The sequence below is a fragment of the Puma concolor genome, chromosome C1, assembly GCF_028749965.1.
Source record: "Puma concolor isolate L17-30 chromosome C1, mPumCon1.1.hap2, whole genome shotgun sequence".
Taxonomy (NCBI): Eukaryota; Metazoa; Chordata; class Mammalia; order Carnivora; family Felidae; genus Puma; species Puma concolor.
In genome coordinates, this window is record NC_141674.1 from 208,022,139 (window position 1) to 208,039,261 (window position 17,123).

The window sequence follows — 17,123 nt, forward strand, 5'->3', positions numbered from 1 at the left end:
TGTCGAGGGGATAAATTGAATGTGTGTGCACATATAAACACATGTGTGTAGATAGCTTGTGGCATCTGGGGTAAATGCCCTAGATTGCATTAGTACTATTGTCTTGAGAATTTGGTGGACAAAATTATATGAATGAATACAGTACATATCACCAAGCAGTGCAACACTCTGAAGGGTAAGGAGTACAGAAAGGGCACGAAAATGCTGGTTTTGAACTTGGATACAGGATTTTTTTTTTTTTTTTTTTAACGTTTATTTTTGAGAGAGAGAGAGAATGTGAAGCCCAACGCTGGGCTTGAACTCACAAACGGAACCGTGAGATCATGATCTGAGCTGAAGTCAGACGCTTAACCCACTGAGCCACCCAGGTGCCCCGACACATGACTTTCTTATAAGCAGTTCTTAAAGTCCCAGTAGGTAAAAACTGAAGATAATTTTTTTTATTGTTTTAAAATTTATTTTGAGAGAGAGAGCACACGAAAGCAGGAGAGGGGCAGGGAGAGAGAGAAAGAGCGTGAGAGAGAATATCCCAAGCAGGCTTATCACCACCATCAGTGCAGAGCCCAACAACAGGGCTCCATCTCACAAACCCATGAGAGCTGAAACTAAGAGTCGGTTTTTTAACCAACTGAGTCACCCAGGCGCCCCAAGATACACAATTTTTTTAGAAGCAGTAAGATGATCTGTAGCTGTTTGATAATTTGGTCAGGTTATATGTTTAGTACGTATGTAGGCGAAGTTGTTCTTTCCTCTTACTCTTTTTTCCATCCACATCCTGTCTCCAGTTGCTTTTTTTTCCTGTTAGTCACGAAGGAACCTCTCAGGTTTGGGGGAGAGGTCAAATAATCACACCATGGAATGAAATACTCAGAGCTTCTCCTGGGATGTTCCTTAACTTACCAGCCTGTTAATTTCGGCACTTATCCATACAAATTCTGTAGTCCTTTTCTTCTAAACATGAAGGAGGTGGCAAGCAAGTTAACATCAGTAACTCCTAGAAATTAAAACATGATTTTAGGTCTAGACAACAGAACCTGTAAGTGTCCATCCCCTCTAAGCAGAGTGATCTTTTATCTTGTTTTGCCTGTCACGTTAACAGTGTAGTGGCTTGGGGAAGTGATAGGGTCACTCTGCTTTGAAGGCATATTCTCTCTTCTGCTGACTTAGATGAATTGTTTTCTATTAAGTTCACTTAAGGTCTATCTGGAGTTAATAGCACATTTCTTGAAACGGAAATCATGAAGTTACCTATGTTTGTTTATTCTTCTAGCCTATAGATTTTAACTTCTAAAACATACTTTATCATAATGGTATCTGATATTTAGTTGCCATATTTACTTTTTATGAAATACCATCCTTGATTTTGTCTTTGAGAGATCTGGCAGTTATACAGGGTACCAAAAACACTTACACTTTTTTAGGTGCTAAAGTTTCCCACTCCTCTGCCTTCTCTTAAAAACATTCATTTTGTTTGTTTGCTGATCTAATGCTATTTGAATTCAAAGATTGGTTCTCTTGTTTTTAATCTCAGCATATGTAGCAGAAGTCCTCCTTTAGCAGGAGGGTTAATTTTTTTCTCCAGAATTGCACATGTGTTATAGGCATTTTATAAGACTGGCACTATTTTTCAGTCCTCACAGTAGCAAACTAGCTTCCAAGTATGTGAACAGGAAATCAGTATGGTAGACGTGAGATTCCTTCTTACTTCAGGTATCAGTGTAATTAGGACAAAATAAAATCCTAGAGCTATCAAAGTTTCTCCTTCAACGTGGCCAGATAACACAACGGATGCAAGGAAAGTTTTTCCCTGTCGTGTGTGTGTGTGTGTGTGTGTGTGTGTGTAGCCTTTTCCTCCCTGTCCTGCCTGCGGTGTCTTTGTTGTCCTCATTTACTCAACAAAGAAATATTTGAACTCAGATAGGAGAGTTGAAAAGGAAAACACTTGTAGTCAGCTGCCTTCTCTGTCTGTATCATGTTACTGTCAGGTCTGTCTGCCATGCGATGGGCATTTGTGATTCATTGGACTTTTTCGGGAGGGCTCTATGTAAATAAACTCTGATATAGAAAATGGCGTATTTGAAATGAGGCTAATTGGGAAAAAATTAATTTTTAGGTTTCGTGTGTAGTAAATGAATCACATGTTTTCTGTTAGCCTTACTCAAGAAGAAAGTGCCACACCACTGATTAGCTAAGACTCTGGTTTTCTCGGTCTGTGTTGTAACTCTAACATTGGACTGTGGGTATCTCAACTGGGTGTTATAAACATGCTGGGGTTTTTTTGACGTTTTGGTTTCTTGTTTACATCCACTGTATTGCAGCAGAAGCAGCCTCTGCTCTGACAGAGTAAAAGGGGGACATTTCACAACAGGTGTTTAGGTAGATGTAAGAGTGGAGTTGCTTAGGGTAATGTGGCTTCTGCTCGGAATGCTTCCCAACTAGAGTGCAGACGTGTTTGTGATGAAATGTACTGTCATTCAGTAGTTTCCCTATTTGACAGTAATCTTGAATTGGGAAAGCCAGCCAATGATGTAGCAGTATCTCTACGTTTCCTTCCTTCTTGTTTTGGGGGCTGAGCTTTGGGGATTAACCCTAGAATGTATCTGATGTAGTTGAAACAAAGATACCCAGACCTTTATTTCAAATAAATGAACTCTGAAGCTTTGTTTCCATCATATCCTAAGTCAGTTTTGAGCTCCCAAGGGAAGATAAGCAGAGAAGTCAGTGGTGATGATTCTACTCTGATTATGCCCATGGTAGTGTGGCCTTCTGCTTCACTAAGACCGGTCTCTCTGGGGGGGCACAAAGAGAAAAACAAAAGGCAGAGAAGCAGAGGCTGCTATGTTCTTGAGGCTTGGCAAGCTTTTCCAGAAGTCTCCTCTGGCTGTATGAAACTACGGCGGGCCCTGAGCACCTGGGACCTGTGTCAGCCTCTCCCAACACCAGCCTTCCTGGCCGCGAATGCATCGAATGCATCGTACTAAGGTCTTTGGAAATTAAGAACAGTGAAGGATTGATTTCCAGAGCGTCTTTAAAATACATGGACCTGAAATAGAACAAAGTTGCAAAGAAAAAAAATAATTTTACAGTGAAATATAAAGGAGCATGAGGCCAGCTCAGACATTTAGTAATCTACCCACCAGAAACACTGTATTTTACACACATTAGAGAGAAGAAAGTAAAAGAGATCATGTAATTAATCATAGTGCTTAGAAAGAGAAGATTTCACTATGCTGTGCTATTCTTTGTAAATTGATCCAAAAAGATCATAGAAATACCCGTTTCTGCTCTTGGAAATTGACTTAGCTTGCCTCTTCTGCAGTGCCTACTTTTGTGTTATTGCTTATTCCCGGTCATTCATATATATATATATATATATATATATATGAATATATATATATATATATATGAATATATATATATACATATATATATATATATAAATCTATTTGCATATGTGTATGGTATTTATTTTCTGACCCGTTAGGACATTTACATCCTAATTTATAGAAAAAACAATGGGCAGTCTCTTGGCCAGGGTTCGTGTTTCGGTTGTTAGAGTGCTCTCCCTAGCCAGAACCTTGGCTTTCCTTTCCATGCTTGTTTCTCTCCTGGTCAGCCCGTTTGTGAGAGGCACCGCCGGGTAACAAATGGCTCGAGCCAAAGAACCAGGAGTCTGATCCCCCCCCCCCCTTAATAGTTCCCCCATCCCCCTTTTTACGGGTCTTCTGCTTCCACGCTTGCCCCTACTCTAACCCACGCACACTCAGCAGTTGAAAGGATCTTTTACAAATGTCAATCAGGCCACTGTTCTCACCTGCACAGTGACAGCCGCCTCCTTCTGTAGCATCCTCGGAGCGCTGTAATTTAGTCCTTAGATTCCGGAATGAGCCTGTCCGGGTTTGCATTCCGGTCCTACGTAGGCTGTGTGATTTTTGAGCAAGTTATGCTTACTCTCTCTACGCCTCGGTGTTCTCTTTGGTAAAATAGGGCTAATAATACTGTGTCTCAAGAGTTAGTGTGAGAGTTTTACAAGCTGCTGCTGCAGTGTGCTTTGCACGGCGTGAACACTGGCAAAGGTTGGCCGCCCTCCTCCTCATCGTCGTTCTCCTCATGATCATCACCCATCATCCAGACCTGCTGAATATTTTCACCCTCTGGCTCCTTCTCAATAAATTGTCATAATCTTCATTCGCACAGAGTAGGGCTAAATGAAACCAGGTGTACTTTGTGGAGGAAGGCAGGAAAGTGTTCATTTTGAAGTACTTCTCTTCTAAATGGCTAAAGTGAAAGAAAAGTTGGTACTTCAACTGGTCAAACCCTTAGCTACCGGAAAACTTGATCTTTATTTGATTGTGTCATTTGTCAGGGTCCTGAATAGTTAAGTATTGTGTGCTTTTATTTTACAGAATTTTCTGTATGTTATCTCCACTTTATTTTTATAGTTAATCTTTTGAGATAAGAGGCCCTCATCTTAGCATCATCAATATGTTCCTGAACAAAGTCAATTATTAAGTTTCTCTGTTCTGGGCAGTGGTAGTCTGAGTGATAACACTGATATTTACACATGTGTATGTCACACCTGTCACAGAATAAAGATAAGCCAATTAAATGTGAGAGAGGAAACCACCCGAGGAAAGCAGCCATAGGGCCTATCTTAACTTTCCCCCTAACTTTACAAATTAGGAAACTGCTCAAAGACTCCATGGTAGACGTTTACCTATCCAGACTAGTCATTCCTTTTCCTGACTCAGAGTCGGGAAAATTGAACAGATTAGTGTCTCAGGGGTCATGGATAAGAATATATGGTGTGTGTATATGAGTGGGGGAGGGGCAGAGAAGGAGAGAGAGAATCCCAAGCAGGCTCCAAGCTGTCAGCACAGAGCCCGACTTGGGGCTCGATCTCATGAACCCTGAGATCGTGACCTGGGCTGAAATCAGGAGTCAGATGCTTAACTGACTGAGCCAACCAGGTGCCCCATGGATAAGAATAGTTGAGAGGTGGCAGGCAAAGGATGTGCACAATGGAAGGGTGGCCAGAACAAAAGTAGCTCGAGGGGTTAAATGATCAGGTGGATGTGGATGTTTTTAAAAGCAGTTTTTTTAAAAATAAGGCTTCTAGAGGAGACAGGGGTTAGAAGACTCTCCGAAGGCCCAGAGCGAATTGAAATTGTGTTTAATTAACACTGCTCATTCTATGCGTATAGGAAATAATGACTGAGTGCCAACTATACGCCATTAGGGAGACAGTAATGAATAGGACACACAGGTTACCCTTCTCAGGGCTCTTACATTTGTATTGGAGGAAGAATGACAATAAGTAGTAAGTTAAAGATTTAATATCTACTGTGAAGACATAATGCTAATTGGAGATCAGGGTTAGCCTCTCTTAGTGGAGGTCTGAACAACAGAAGAGCCACCTCTGCGAAGATCTGGGTAATGAACCTTCCGTGTATTGGGACGGGGTAGTGCACTCACTGACTCTAAAACTGGAATGCAGCCTGTTGGGTGAGGCAGTTGGGGTGCAAAATGGAAGGAAGGTATTCTGACCCTGAGAACGAGCACCTCTCTAAATTTTGTGCCCATGGCACCCATCTTGCCTCATCTTAGCTCCTTCCCTGGCCCCGCCTGTTTGAAGGACGGAAAGGACAAAGCATTTACAGGAAATAATGAGTTAGAGGAAGAGGGTTTGATATGAGCACAGAGACGCTGGCAATGGCTAGGCCCTAGGGCTTTGTAGGCCAGGGTAAGGTTTTTGAACTTGGCTATGCAAGTAGAGGTGGTTAAGGTTGGAGATAGAAGTTTGGGAAGCGCCTTGAAGTAAAGTCTTTGTAAGTTTGGCTTTTGCTAGGGGTGCTTCAACCATTGTGATACCATGAGATTCTGCAGAGACCAAGGACACAGATGTATGTAAGCTGTTAAACTTGGTGGTAGGAAGATAAGGTCACTCCTGTTGCATTTCTAATTTCTCAGTGATCTATGAGATCGTACCATCAGCTGGAAGTGCAGAAGCGAGGGAGAGAGGGTGGGGCAGAGGATATTTGAGTGGAGAGAAGGTTTCAAGTAGCCATTTCAGAGGGAGTGAAAATGAATACAGCAGGGAAGCATAATAGGACTGTTGGGTCTATGATCCTGGATAGAATGAGGTTGGGTGTTCTTTTTAGCAGTGTGGGCAGGGAGTAAATAAATGAATTTAATCTCAGGTTTGAGCTAACCATAGGGACAAAGTTAGAATTGGAAATTTTTTCCAGTAAAAGACAAAATTGCAGGGTGGGTTAGGGGCCTTTAAATGGAATCTTGATGGGAAAGATAGAAGATTCAGTGGTTTCAAGAATTTATTGAAATTCAGTATGGTTACACTTCAGTTAAATTTGTGATTTGATTTCTTTGCCATATGGTGGCCCCATTATATGGATTTAAATACTTGGATTATACAGACAATACCTTTCAGAACACACACATTCTCTGAAACTTACAAAGCTCATCATTTAGATTCTGGAATCTAAGAGGTAGCTCATGCTTATCTTTGGAGTATAAAATTCTTAATAATTGTAATCCAGTTTGTGCACATTTTGGCCAAATTCTCATCTGTCTTCTCACCCCCACAGAGCTCCTTTTGAAGTCATTGGAGCTCCCCGTGCTGAGCATTTCATGGGGGTGCAGAGCAAGGTGAGAGTTTGGAACCACTAAAGTTAAATAAATATTTTAAATCCAGTTGCCTTAACCATCAAAATTAAGAATTTATTTCTTAAGTACATTATGGAATAGGACACTAGAGGGCAGTATTTACCCCCCCTTTTTTTCCTTTTTGTATCTTCGCCCAGACTCTTATTCCTAGAACTGTCTTAAATGTATGCATTTTTTAAAATGAATGTGGTTAGATGGTTTTAAGGTATGTGAGAGATGAATTAGTGAAACAGCCATGTTTGGGAACTATATGTATATATTTGTAGTGTGAGGAGGTTTTTATCCAATCTATAGGTAATTGGGGATTTATGGTATGATACAAGTTGGAGAAAATTCCTAAAGAAAAATGTTAGCCAGTTCTAAGAGGATTATTACTAACGTAGACTTAATGTTACCTGTACTTATGGTAAACACAGATAAAACGTTGAAAGCCCAGTGGTGCCAGTTGGTACTTAAGGCTTAGATGAATAATGTAACTAGTCCTGGTTGGATACAGCCATTCAGCAATTCAAATTGAACAGCCATAAATATGTCTATTACCTTGGGTCTGTCCAGTTTCTGTTTGTGAATCATATTGTATCATTTGATATTAAAATCTGGGAATTCATAAATAGAAGGAAAGGAAAATATTGGTACCCTTAGTACTTGATATTAGGCTAAATTTTAAGCTAACATCTATATTGTTTAAGTTAATGATCTATAAGTGAATTAATAATGTAGGATCCTTTGGTCAAATAATTGATCGTTAAAATCCTGTCAAACTCTGAAGATTTTTGAAAATACCCCCCCCCCGCCATTACAGTGAAGGATTTAGCATGCGATTTGCCATAGAAAATGTCACAAAATAGCTAATTTTCAAAACAGGTTTTTTTCACTTGAAACTCACTGCCTAACTTTTGTTAGAAAGAAATAGTTAAATTACATGCAGACGTAACTCTGGTTTGTCCTCGAACTTGGAGCAACTCTTGGCTTCTTTCTAGAAAACAATATTTTGGTTACATTAAAAGGTATTTATATGTTTTTTGTTTATCAGGTTATTCTCGGACACTATAATTGGCTCTCCTATGAAGATGTCTTCGTTAGAGCTCTTAATTTTGGAAATGGCTTACAGATGTTGGGTCAGAAACCAAAGACCAACATCGCCATCTTCTGTGAAACCAGGGCCGAATGGATGATTGCTGCACAGGCGTGCTTTATGTATAATTTTCAGCGTACGTAGGCTTTCTGATCTTCTGGAAGAGCAGACTTGAGTTACTGGGGGACAGAGGATATTGTTTGTTTATAAATATTTCATTCTTAAGAAATTAAAATCCGGAAGTTAATTTCACCTTGCATCTAATCAGGGGAGAATTCTGTTACAACTTCGAGTTGTGGGTCTACTTTGGAAAAGGAATCAAGTGTGGAACAGTTGGGGGGCCGGTGTGGTAAGGGGACTGGAACGTATGACTGCGGGGCTCGGGGCCTAGCGAGTGAGGCCTATGCCTGTGGGTCAGGGAAGGCTCGGCCGGTTCTCTCAGGAGCTCTCTTGTGAAGTTAGTGTCACTTTGTTGTGCCATTTCTGTTAGCAGTGACAGGTGACGTCAGTACTCAAACCCAACTGCAAGTTCAATGATAGGGAGTTTTTATATTGTAGTAATTCAAGTGGCAACCCTGAGGCCCCAGCCCGTGAGGTCGTCCCGGGAGCTTAGCTCAGAGGCCTTGGTGCCAAAACGTGACGTGACGTCTGGACGTTGACTTACCTTTCAGATGAAACAGAAAAGATGACGCTTTTATTAGGTTTCCTGCTGTAAATATTTTTTTTAAAAAACTGACATACCCTTTGGCTTTCATAGGTTCGGGTTTACGGTATGCTTCTTTTGAGAAGCTTTAAAATAATAAGTCACTTTAAGTCTAGCTTCTGTCAGTTAGGCAGAAAGCAAATAAAAGCCCACAGGATCATCATTAAATGTCAGCGTTTCTAGAATGTTTTTCTTTAGTTTTCTACTTTAGAGTAAGCAGTACTGCCATTTGTTCATGTTAACATATCACACCATCAACCCGGTACTCAGTGCGTCTTACTGGTATATTTTCTTTTTTCTTATTTTCGTACCAAGTAGTTAACTAAGGCTTTGACGTTTTAGGAGTCAAATATAATCCCTTCCATTGAGGCATCCCAGAGCAACATCTGTAGGTGAAACAAAACTTAAAAAAAAATTTTTTTTTAATTATATTTGAGAGAGAGAGAGAGAGAGAGACAGACAGAGAGGGAGGGAGAGAGATACCAAGCAGGGCAGGGGCAGGAAGAGAGGGAGACACAGAATCCGAAGCAGGCTCCAGGCTCTGAGCTGTCAGCATAGAACCCGATGTAGGGTTTGAATTCATGAACCATGAGATCATGATCTGAGCCAAAGTCAGATGCTCAACTGACTGAGCCACCCAGGCACCCCTCAAATTTTTTTTGTTTTAAAATATTGGAAATCTTGGGGGAGCAATTAGGTAGGAAAGGGTGAGTGAGTGGGCATGTTTATTAGTATATTGAAATAATTTAGAAAATCGTAGCACAGTTATATAATAAGCCATGGATTGTTAAATTTAGGGCTCAGTATACCACTATGATTCATGACCACTTTCAGAGACTTTGTTTATATTTGGTACTTCCATGAAATGTTCAAACACTTGACTTGCCCTTCTTTTCCCTGTAGTTGTTACATTGTATGCTACTCTAGGAGGTCCGGCTATTGTTCATGGATTGAATGAAACAGAGGTGACCAACATCATTACCAGTAAAGAACTCTTGCAAACAAAGTTGAAGGTGAGGACTGCAGTTATTTTGTAACTGTCCGAAACCTGAGAATTTTCAGTGTCTTGGGCTCTAATGCTGATGCTATTATGACCTTTCAAAGTCATAACTTTCATTGTGTCCACTTGTGTTCTAGTCTATTTTCAGTAAATTTCTAATTTTGAAGGGTTGTTTCTAAACTAGTAACTTGTTTTATATCGGAAGCATTGGGTCATTATGAGGTTTTAGAATTTTTTTAAGGAAAACGACTTTATGAAACTATAGGAGAAAAGGGGTTTAAATCTCTAGATGACTTTCTGTGAAAACAGTAATATCTGCCTTTTTTTTTTAAGTTTATTTATTTATTTTGAGAGAGAGAGAGAGAGAGAGAGAGAGAGAGAGAGAGAGAGAAGATCCCAAGCAGGCTCCATGCTGTCAGCACAGAGCCCGATGTGGGGCTCAGTCTTCTGACCCCGAGATCATGACCTGAACCCATGTCAAGAGTCAGACAGTTAACCGACGCCCCTGGCGATTTTTTTTTAAAAGTTTGTTTACTTATTTTGAAAGAGAAAGAGAAAACCAGTGGGGGAGGGGCAGAGTGAGAAGGGGACAGAGGATCTGAAGCCGGCTCTGAGCCCGATGTGGGGCTCAACCTCACGAACCGAACCGTGAGATCATGACCTGTGCCCTGAAGTCAGATGCTTAACCACCTGAGCCACCCAGGCGCCCTTTTTATATGCAGGTTTGTAAGTGAATCCCCCCATCTTTGTTAGCCTCTTGAAAACATGCAGGGCGGTGGCTGCTCCATTGTTCCGGCGGCCTGTGTTTACACGCCTATTTTGTAAGGAAGTGACTTTGTTGATTAGGATTGTACCAAAGAACAGGGTACACAGTAAGTCTAATGCCATAAAATAGCAATGTAAATTTCCGACCGGTATTTCTCCATCTGAAGGAAGTGGTATTCATGCCAGTGCACCCCCTCACCCTTTGTGGGAGGCAAGAAATGGATAATTCTGTGACTGCGGTAAACTACTTTTCTCGTGTCCTGGACTGGCTCTAAGCTGTTCGCTGACGAACAGTGAAGAACGTGAGGCACGCTTGTGTTTTTCCAGGATATAGTTTCTTTAGTCCCATGCCTGCGGCACATCATCACTGTGGACGGGAAGCCACCGACCTGGTCCGAATTCCCCAAGGGCGTCATCGTGCACACCATGGCCGCGGTGCAGGCCCTCGGAGCCAAGGCGACCGCAGGTACGGCACACCCCACCAGGTCCCTCCCGGGGTTCTGCAGCGGCTGTGCTCTCCGGAGTCGTTCCAGACCCTGAAGTCAGGTCAGGGACAAACCCACTTCCTAAACCGTCACTTTGGGAAGTACGGCCACTCTACATCTACTGTTTTCTGCCCTTTGAAGAAAGGTTTCAGGAAGAACCCACACATTAATTTATTCGTATTCTAAAAAGTAGTACGTATTTGAGATTAGTTGGAAAGACTTTCACGTTCTACAGGTTTCCCGTTTCTTTTTTCTGATAGTTTTGAGTGGTTTGAAGTTAGTTTCGTAAATAGTGGCGTCAAACCAGTGCTATGTGAATTATGTGTAAGTATGAGCAGATGGCTGGAGTGGCTAATCCTGGATTCCCCGCTTTCATTCCCGGCTCAGACTCTCCCTCTTCCTTGCAGAGGGAATGTCTTCTCATCCTCTAGCTGGAACACGTGGGCATGGTGCTGCTGGAGGTTCCCACTCTCAGTGTCAGAAAAGTGTTAGTGTATTGGGATTTGGGAATATCACAGAAGCTGCTACGATGCCGGGACTGGATTTCCTTTGTAGCTGGAAACATAGTGCTTGTTTAGATGTAAGCACTCAGCTGTGGAATGGGAATAGGGCTGTGCTGACATTAGTGTTGGGCATATGGAATTTTCAGTGCTAGTGGGACATTCAGTGTAGCACTTTTTTTAAATCTTTATTTTTGAGAGAGAGAGACAGAGTGGGAGCAGGGAGGGGGCAGAGAGAGGGAGAGGCACAGAATCCGAAGCAGGCTCCAGGCTCTGAGCTGTCAGCACAGAGCCCATCGCGAGGCTTGAACTCACAGACCACGAGATCATGACCTGAGCCGAAGTCGGATGCTTAACCTACTGAGCCACCCGGGCGCCCCTCAGTGTCGATCTTTAGTGGGGGTATGGCATATACTCTGGAGCTAAGTTTGGAGTTAAGAGATTCAGAGGCCAGAAGCACTTAGGTTTTAATTGTAGCTGTGGAAGTAGGTGAGGTCACCCACAGAGAATGGTGCCTCTGAAAGCAGCGGAGCGTTGGTCAGAGAAGAGGGAAGAAACCATGCTGTGTGGTTCCTGGAATCCAAGCGAGAGGAGCCCATCAGTGAGGCAGGAGTCGTCAGCGGGAGTCAGGTGACACTGGGACTGCAGGAGGACCGCCTCAGAGCAGTTCGTAGGACGCGGTGGTGGTGGAGGACGGTGCCTGGGATGAAGGGCTGAGTGGCAGGCTAGGAAGGTGGGACTGGAACGAAGACCGTTGTCATGAGATCTGTCTGCACATGTTGGAGAGGAAGGGTTCACTGGTGAACACGTTTAAAATCGCTTCCCCCCCACTTACTGAAGAGGTCCACCTGTCGGGGGCTTCCAGGGTTAACCCAGGCAGTGCCATCCGTGACCCACTTCTCGTTGTCTTTCTGCTGTCTGCTGGACGTTGACTGCTGTCCTTAGCGTGTGCCCAAGGAGGACACGGTCTCTTAGTCCAGGACTCGGACTGTAGCCAAGTCAGCTTGGCTTCACCATGTGAGGCCGAGAACATTGTTTAGCAACCACCCTTATTTCTTAGTTGAATTGCTGGAATAGCCTTTTGTGTCCCTACTGCCTTTCGTCCCTTTCTCAAGTTGGGTAGCCCCGTAGCAGCCACAGGTGATGACGAACTGCTGTTTGAAACAGCATTGTTTTCTACCCCGGAGTGAAATCCAAAGTCTTGAGCGAGGCCTTGAAGGCTTTGCGTGATATGGTCCTGGCTGTGACTTCAGCTTCCTTTCCTGCTGTTTTTCCTCATACTCACTGGTCTTTACATATGCCAATCACATTGCTACCTCAGGGCCTTCGCTCTTGCCTATTTTCTGCTTGAAACATTCTTCTCCCAATTCCAGGGTTTCCATGGCTCCCTTCCTCACTGTATTCAAGTCTTTACTAAAATGCCAACTTGACAGGAAAGTTTTTCTTGACTTTTCCATCTAAATTGCTTCTCCTGTCATCTCACCTAGTCTTGCTGTGTTTTTCTTTATAGCTCTTATGACATTATAGATTTATGATTTGTTTATATTTTATATTTCCTTTATGTGAGGGGACTTGATCTGTTTTGCTGACCTAGTTGTTGAATCGAGTTAACAAACATGATTATGGAAAAAATTGGCTAATATGGCTGAATTTCTCAGAAGTGTGTGTTTTTTTTCCTCCAATGCAGAAAACAAACCTCATAGCAAACCCGGGCCCTTAGATATTGCAGTAATCATGTATACAAGTGGATCCACAGGACTTCCAAAGGGAGTCATGATCTCCCACGGCAACATTATTGCTGGTATAACTGGGATGGCGGAAAGGATTCCAAGGCTGGGGTAAGTCATGGTAAACGTGGTCGTACCTGTTGTTACATTAACATTTGTGTCGTTTAGCAGTATATGGTAGTAGCAGTTCTTTTAGTCTCTCAGAGTCTGTTCACAGTTGGCATTTCCTTCAAAAAAAAAAAAAAGGCAGGACACTTAAATTAATTACAAAACAGTTACAATTGTGAGGTTTAAAATACAGTTTTACAGGGGCGCCTGGGTGGCGCAGTCGGTTAAGCGTCCGACTTCAGCCAGGTCACGATCTCACGGTCCGTTAGTTCGAGCCCCGTGTCAGGCTCTGGGCTGATGGCTCGGAGCCTGGAGCCTGTTTCCGATTCTGTGTCTCCCTCTCTCTCTGCCCCTCGCCTGTTCATGCTCTGTCTCTCTCTGTCCCAAAAATAAATAAACGTTGAAAAAAAAAATTAAAAAAAAAAATACAGTTTTACATACAATCTCATTGTTAATATTTACTTTTCACTTTAAAAGTGTAAATTTTAACTGACTCAAATCCCTTCATGTGAATTATCTTAATCCGTTGATAGTATTGCCACTAGAGTCATTTTTATACCTAAACAGGTGTGATTCAGGTGGACAGATAACTTCATAGATGCCAGGAAATGTTTATTGAGCTTCATTCAGCCTCCGATTTTTCTTCTTAAGAGCAATTCCAGCACTAACGGGCAGGGTGGGCGTGCCGTGGGAAGAGACTGGCGGAGGAGCCCAGATGGGACCGTGAGGGCTTGTTTGGCAGTGGGCGAGCGACTGATCTGGTGTGTGGTCATGGCTGGATGTTTCTGATGCCCTTGCACACAGAAATTACCCTCATGCCAGTTACTGTGGAATTGAATTTAGGGATGGAGAGAGAAGTTTCTCTTATGAATGGATCCCTTTTAGAAAGAATTCAGAGCAGCAGTTCTCTGGGTTACTCTTAGTTTGCCCTTCATATTTTTGGAGGTGGGGGCACTTCTTGAAATAGATACACATACGTACATGTTTTCTTGTGCATGGTAGAATTTATTATTTGTAAATAACTCTCAAAACAGGAGTCTCTTCTGTAAAACTCCTGGCCAACAGTTGTGGATTCTGTTTGAACTCTTCCGTTTGGGAGCCCACCAGCTTTAAAGACCATTTCCTTTTCGGATGATTTCCCCTGCCCTTCGAGAGAACCCTTCTTTTGGCCCCCAGCCTTCATTTCTTCTCTCCTAGCATGTGGCTCCTGCAGCACTCCTAATTAGTGAGTGCCTTCAAGCAGGACCGGAGACGAGCCTCCTCCTTAGTGTCTGCCTCCTGGGGTTTAGGCTGAGCTGTGGTTCTCCCCCTCTGCGCCCCCGCCCTCCCTGCACACCCCGCACACCCCCAGCGTGTGTGTGTCGCCCCCCTCCCCCACGTGTACACACGCACACACTCTCTCTCACTCTCCCTTTCTCCCCACACGGGCTCCCTTTTGCAGTCGCTTCCTGCAGAGCTGGCCTCTGAAGGTTGCTTTTATATCCCCTTGTCTTTCAGAGAGGAAGATGTTTACATTGGATATCTGCCTCTGGCCCACGTGTTAGAATTAAGTGCCGAGCTTGTGTGTCTTTCTCACGGATGCCGCATCGGCTACTCTTCACCACAGACGTTAGCAGATCAGGTAAATTAAATGTCGGTGCCTTTAGATACTAACAAATTTCTTGAACACATTTCCCCCCATCCTTGTGACAGTATGTTGCAAAGGTGACAGTTAATCAGTTAATCACTTGCCTTTTAAGTTCTTTTTACAATGAATGAGTTAAAATGGTGAATTTATAATAATTGACTTTTTGTTCTGAGAATTCCACTGTAAGGATCACTTTATAGAGATCGCTTTTTCTTTCTGTAGTCTTCAAAAATAAAGAAAGGAAGCAAAGGGGACACAACCATGTTGAAACCAACACTGATGGCGGCTGTTCCGGTAAGAATTGACCATTAATCAACGTTGAGCACTGAACAAGCGACCTCTGCTACAGAATGTAAATGCTAGTGGGAAAGACAATGTTGACGAGGCAGTTTCTGTGCGACTCATTACTTCTTGATTATTTACGTCGCCTTATGCGCTACAGGATTTATTCAGTCTTTTTTTTTTTTTTTTAGCTTTATTCATTTATTTAAATTTACTAAACACTCAACTTAGTTTCAGCTTCCCTATTATATTATCAGCTCCTTTTCCTAAATAAGCTTCTTACTCAGATCATTTCATGATATGTTTGCTATGAGTAGAAATCTGAAGCCCAGTGGGAGATAGGGGGGAAGGTGTGATATCCTTCTCTTCAAAGCCAATTGTGTCATTGCCTTCCTGCGACAGGAGGTCTGGCCTAGTCACTGGAAAAAGGGACAAAGAAGTTGGTGCAACTTTGAATTAATTACCTGAGAAGCGCTTTGCATCCCAATATACCAGGCACGGGGAGGGGTCTGGGAATGAGAGGAGTAGAAATGGGTAGCAAGGAATTTTCTGTCTCCTTAATGTAAGATTTATGTGGCTTCTGATTTTGTCTCAAAGTGTTGGGATTGTTCCAAACACTTGAGTGCTCCCAGCCAGCAAAGTTAACGTAGTTACCACGGTATAAATGACCAGTAGTTTGATAGTCTCTAGAGGTGAGGAGTTTCCTTGGTGTAGTATTTTACTTTTTAGTTCATGTATTAGTTCATATAAAATTAAATATGATTTAAAACTGTAGAGGAAAGGCCATTTCAAGTCATTACAGTATACTGCATAGTGATAGGCCTAGCGAGCAAAATGCAGAGAAGGAAAATTTCCTGCGTGTAGCATTAAAAGACAATCAACTGGGACGCCTGGGTGGCTCAATTGGGTAAGCGTCTGACTCTTGGTTTCGGCTCAGGTCATGATCTCACTCACGGTTCACAGGGAGAGCCCTGCGTCGGGCTCTGCATTCACAGCACAGAGCCTGCTTGGGATTCTCTCCCTATCTTTCTCTGCCCCTCCCCTCTCCTCTCTCTTTCTTTTTTTTTTTTTTTTTTAATTTTTTTTTCAACGTTTTTATTTATTTTTGGGACAGAGAGAGACAGAGCATGAACGGGGGAGGGGCAGAGAGAGAGGGAGACACAGAATCGGAAACAGGCTCCAGGCTCTGAGCCATCAGCCCAGAGCCTGACGCGGGGCTCGGACTCACGGACCGTGAGATCGTGACCTGGCTGAAGTCGGACGCTTAACCGACTGCGCCACCCAGGCGCCCACTCCTCTCTCTTTCTAATAAATAAACTTAAAAAAAAAAAAGGGACCATCAACCAACCAAAATAACCCTATGGTCCCCCTTTTTTTAAAAATTTTTTAACTTTTGGGGCGCCTGGGTGGCGCAGTCGGTTAAGCGTCCGACTTCAGCCAGGTCACGATCTCTCGCTCCGTGAGTTCGAGCCCCGCGTCGGGCTCTGGGCTGATGGCTCAGAGCCTGGAGCCTGTTTCCAATTCTGTGTCTCCCTCTCTCTCTGCCCCTCCCCCGTTCATGCTCTGTCTCTCTCTGTCCCAAAAATAAATAAATGTTGAAAAAAAAAATTTAAAAAAAAAAAAAAAAAAATTTTAACTTTTATTTATTTTTGAGAGAGCTTTGAGAGAGCGTACAAGTGAGGGAGGGGCAGAGCGAGGGGGAGACACAGAATCTGAAGCAGGCTCCAGGCTCTGAGCCATCAGCACAGAGCCTGACGCAGGATTCGAACCCACGAATCGTAGGATCATGACCTGAGCTGAAGTTGGATACTTAACTGACTTGAGCCAGCCAGGCACCCCAACCCTATGATCCTTTTATCAGCAAAGTGAGGCTGTATTTTTATAAGTTAAGGTATGAGAATTTAAGAAACCATTTCATATAGCTGTTCATTTATTTAGTTCATTTATTTTCTAAAATAAGACAGTTGCTTATTTTATTTATTTATTAAAAAAAATTTTTGTAATGTTTATTTATTTTTGAGAGAGACAGAGACAGAATGCGAGTGGGCTAGGGGCACAGAGAGAGGGAGATGCAGAATCCAAAGCAAGCTCCAGGCTCCGAGCTGTCAACACAGAGCCTGACGCGGGGCTCGAACTCATAAGCTGTGAGATCGTGACCTGAGCCGAA

General features: G+C 42.9%; 1 protein-coding gene across 4 annotated transcripts in view; it reads left to right on the forward strand.

Annotated features, from left to right (window-relative positions):
* The window catches only part of ACSL3 (acyl-CoA synthetase long chain family member 3), a 77,426-nt gene that overhangs the window by 42,452 nt on the left and 17,851 nt on the right, over positions 1-17,123 (forward strand). For 3 of the 4 annotated variants that reach the window (XM_086719749.1, XM_086719750.1, XM_025912283.2), the window contains 6 exons: positions 7,718-7,895; positions 9,366-9,475; positions 10,555-10,693; positions 12,900-13,050; positions 14,545-14,668; positions 14,897-14,968. In XM_086719749.1, coding sequence (XP_086575875.1) covers positions 7,718-7,895; positions 9,366-9,475; positions 10,555-10,693; positions 12,900-13,050; positions 14,545-14,668; positions 14,897-14,968 — 774 coding nt within the window. Of the gene's footprint in view, positions 1-6,605; positions 6,667-7,717; positions 7,896-9,365; positions 9,476-10,554; positions 10,694-12,899; positions 13,051-14,544; positions 14,669-14,896; positions 14,969-17,123 lie in introns of all 4 variants that reach the window. The other variant, XM_086719751.1, reaches the window with a different exon arrangement.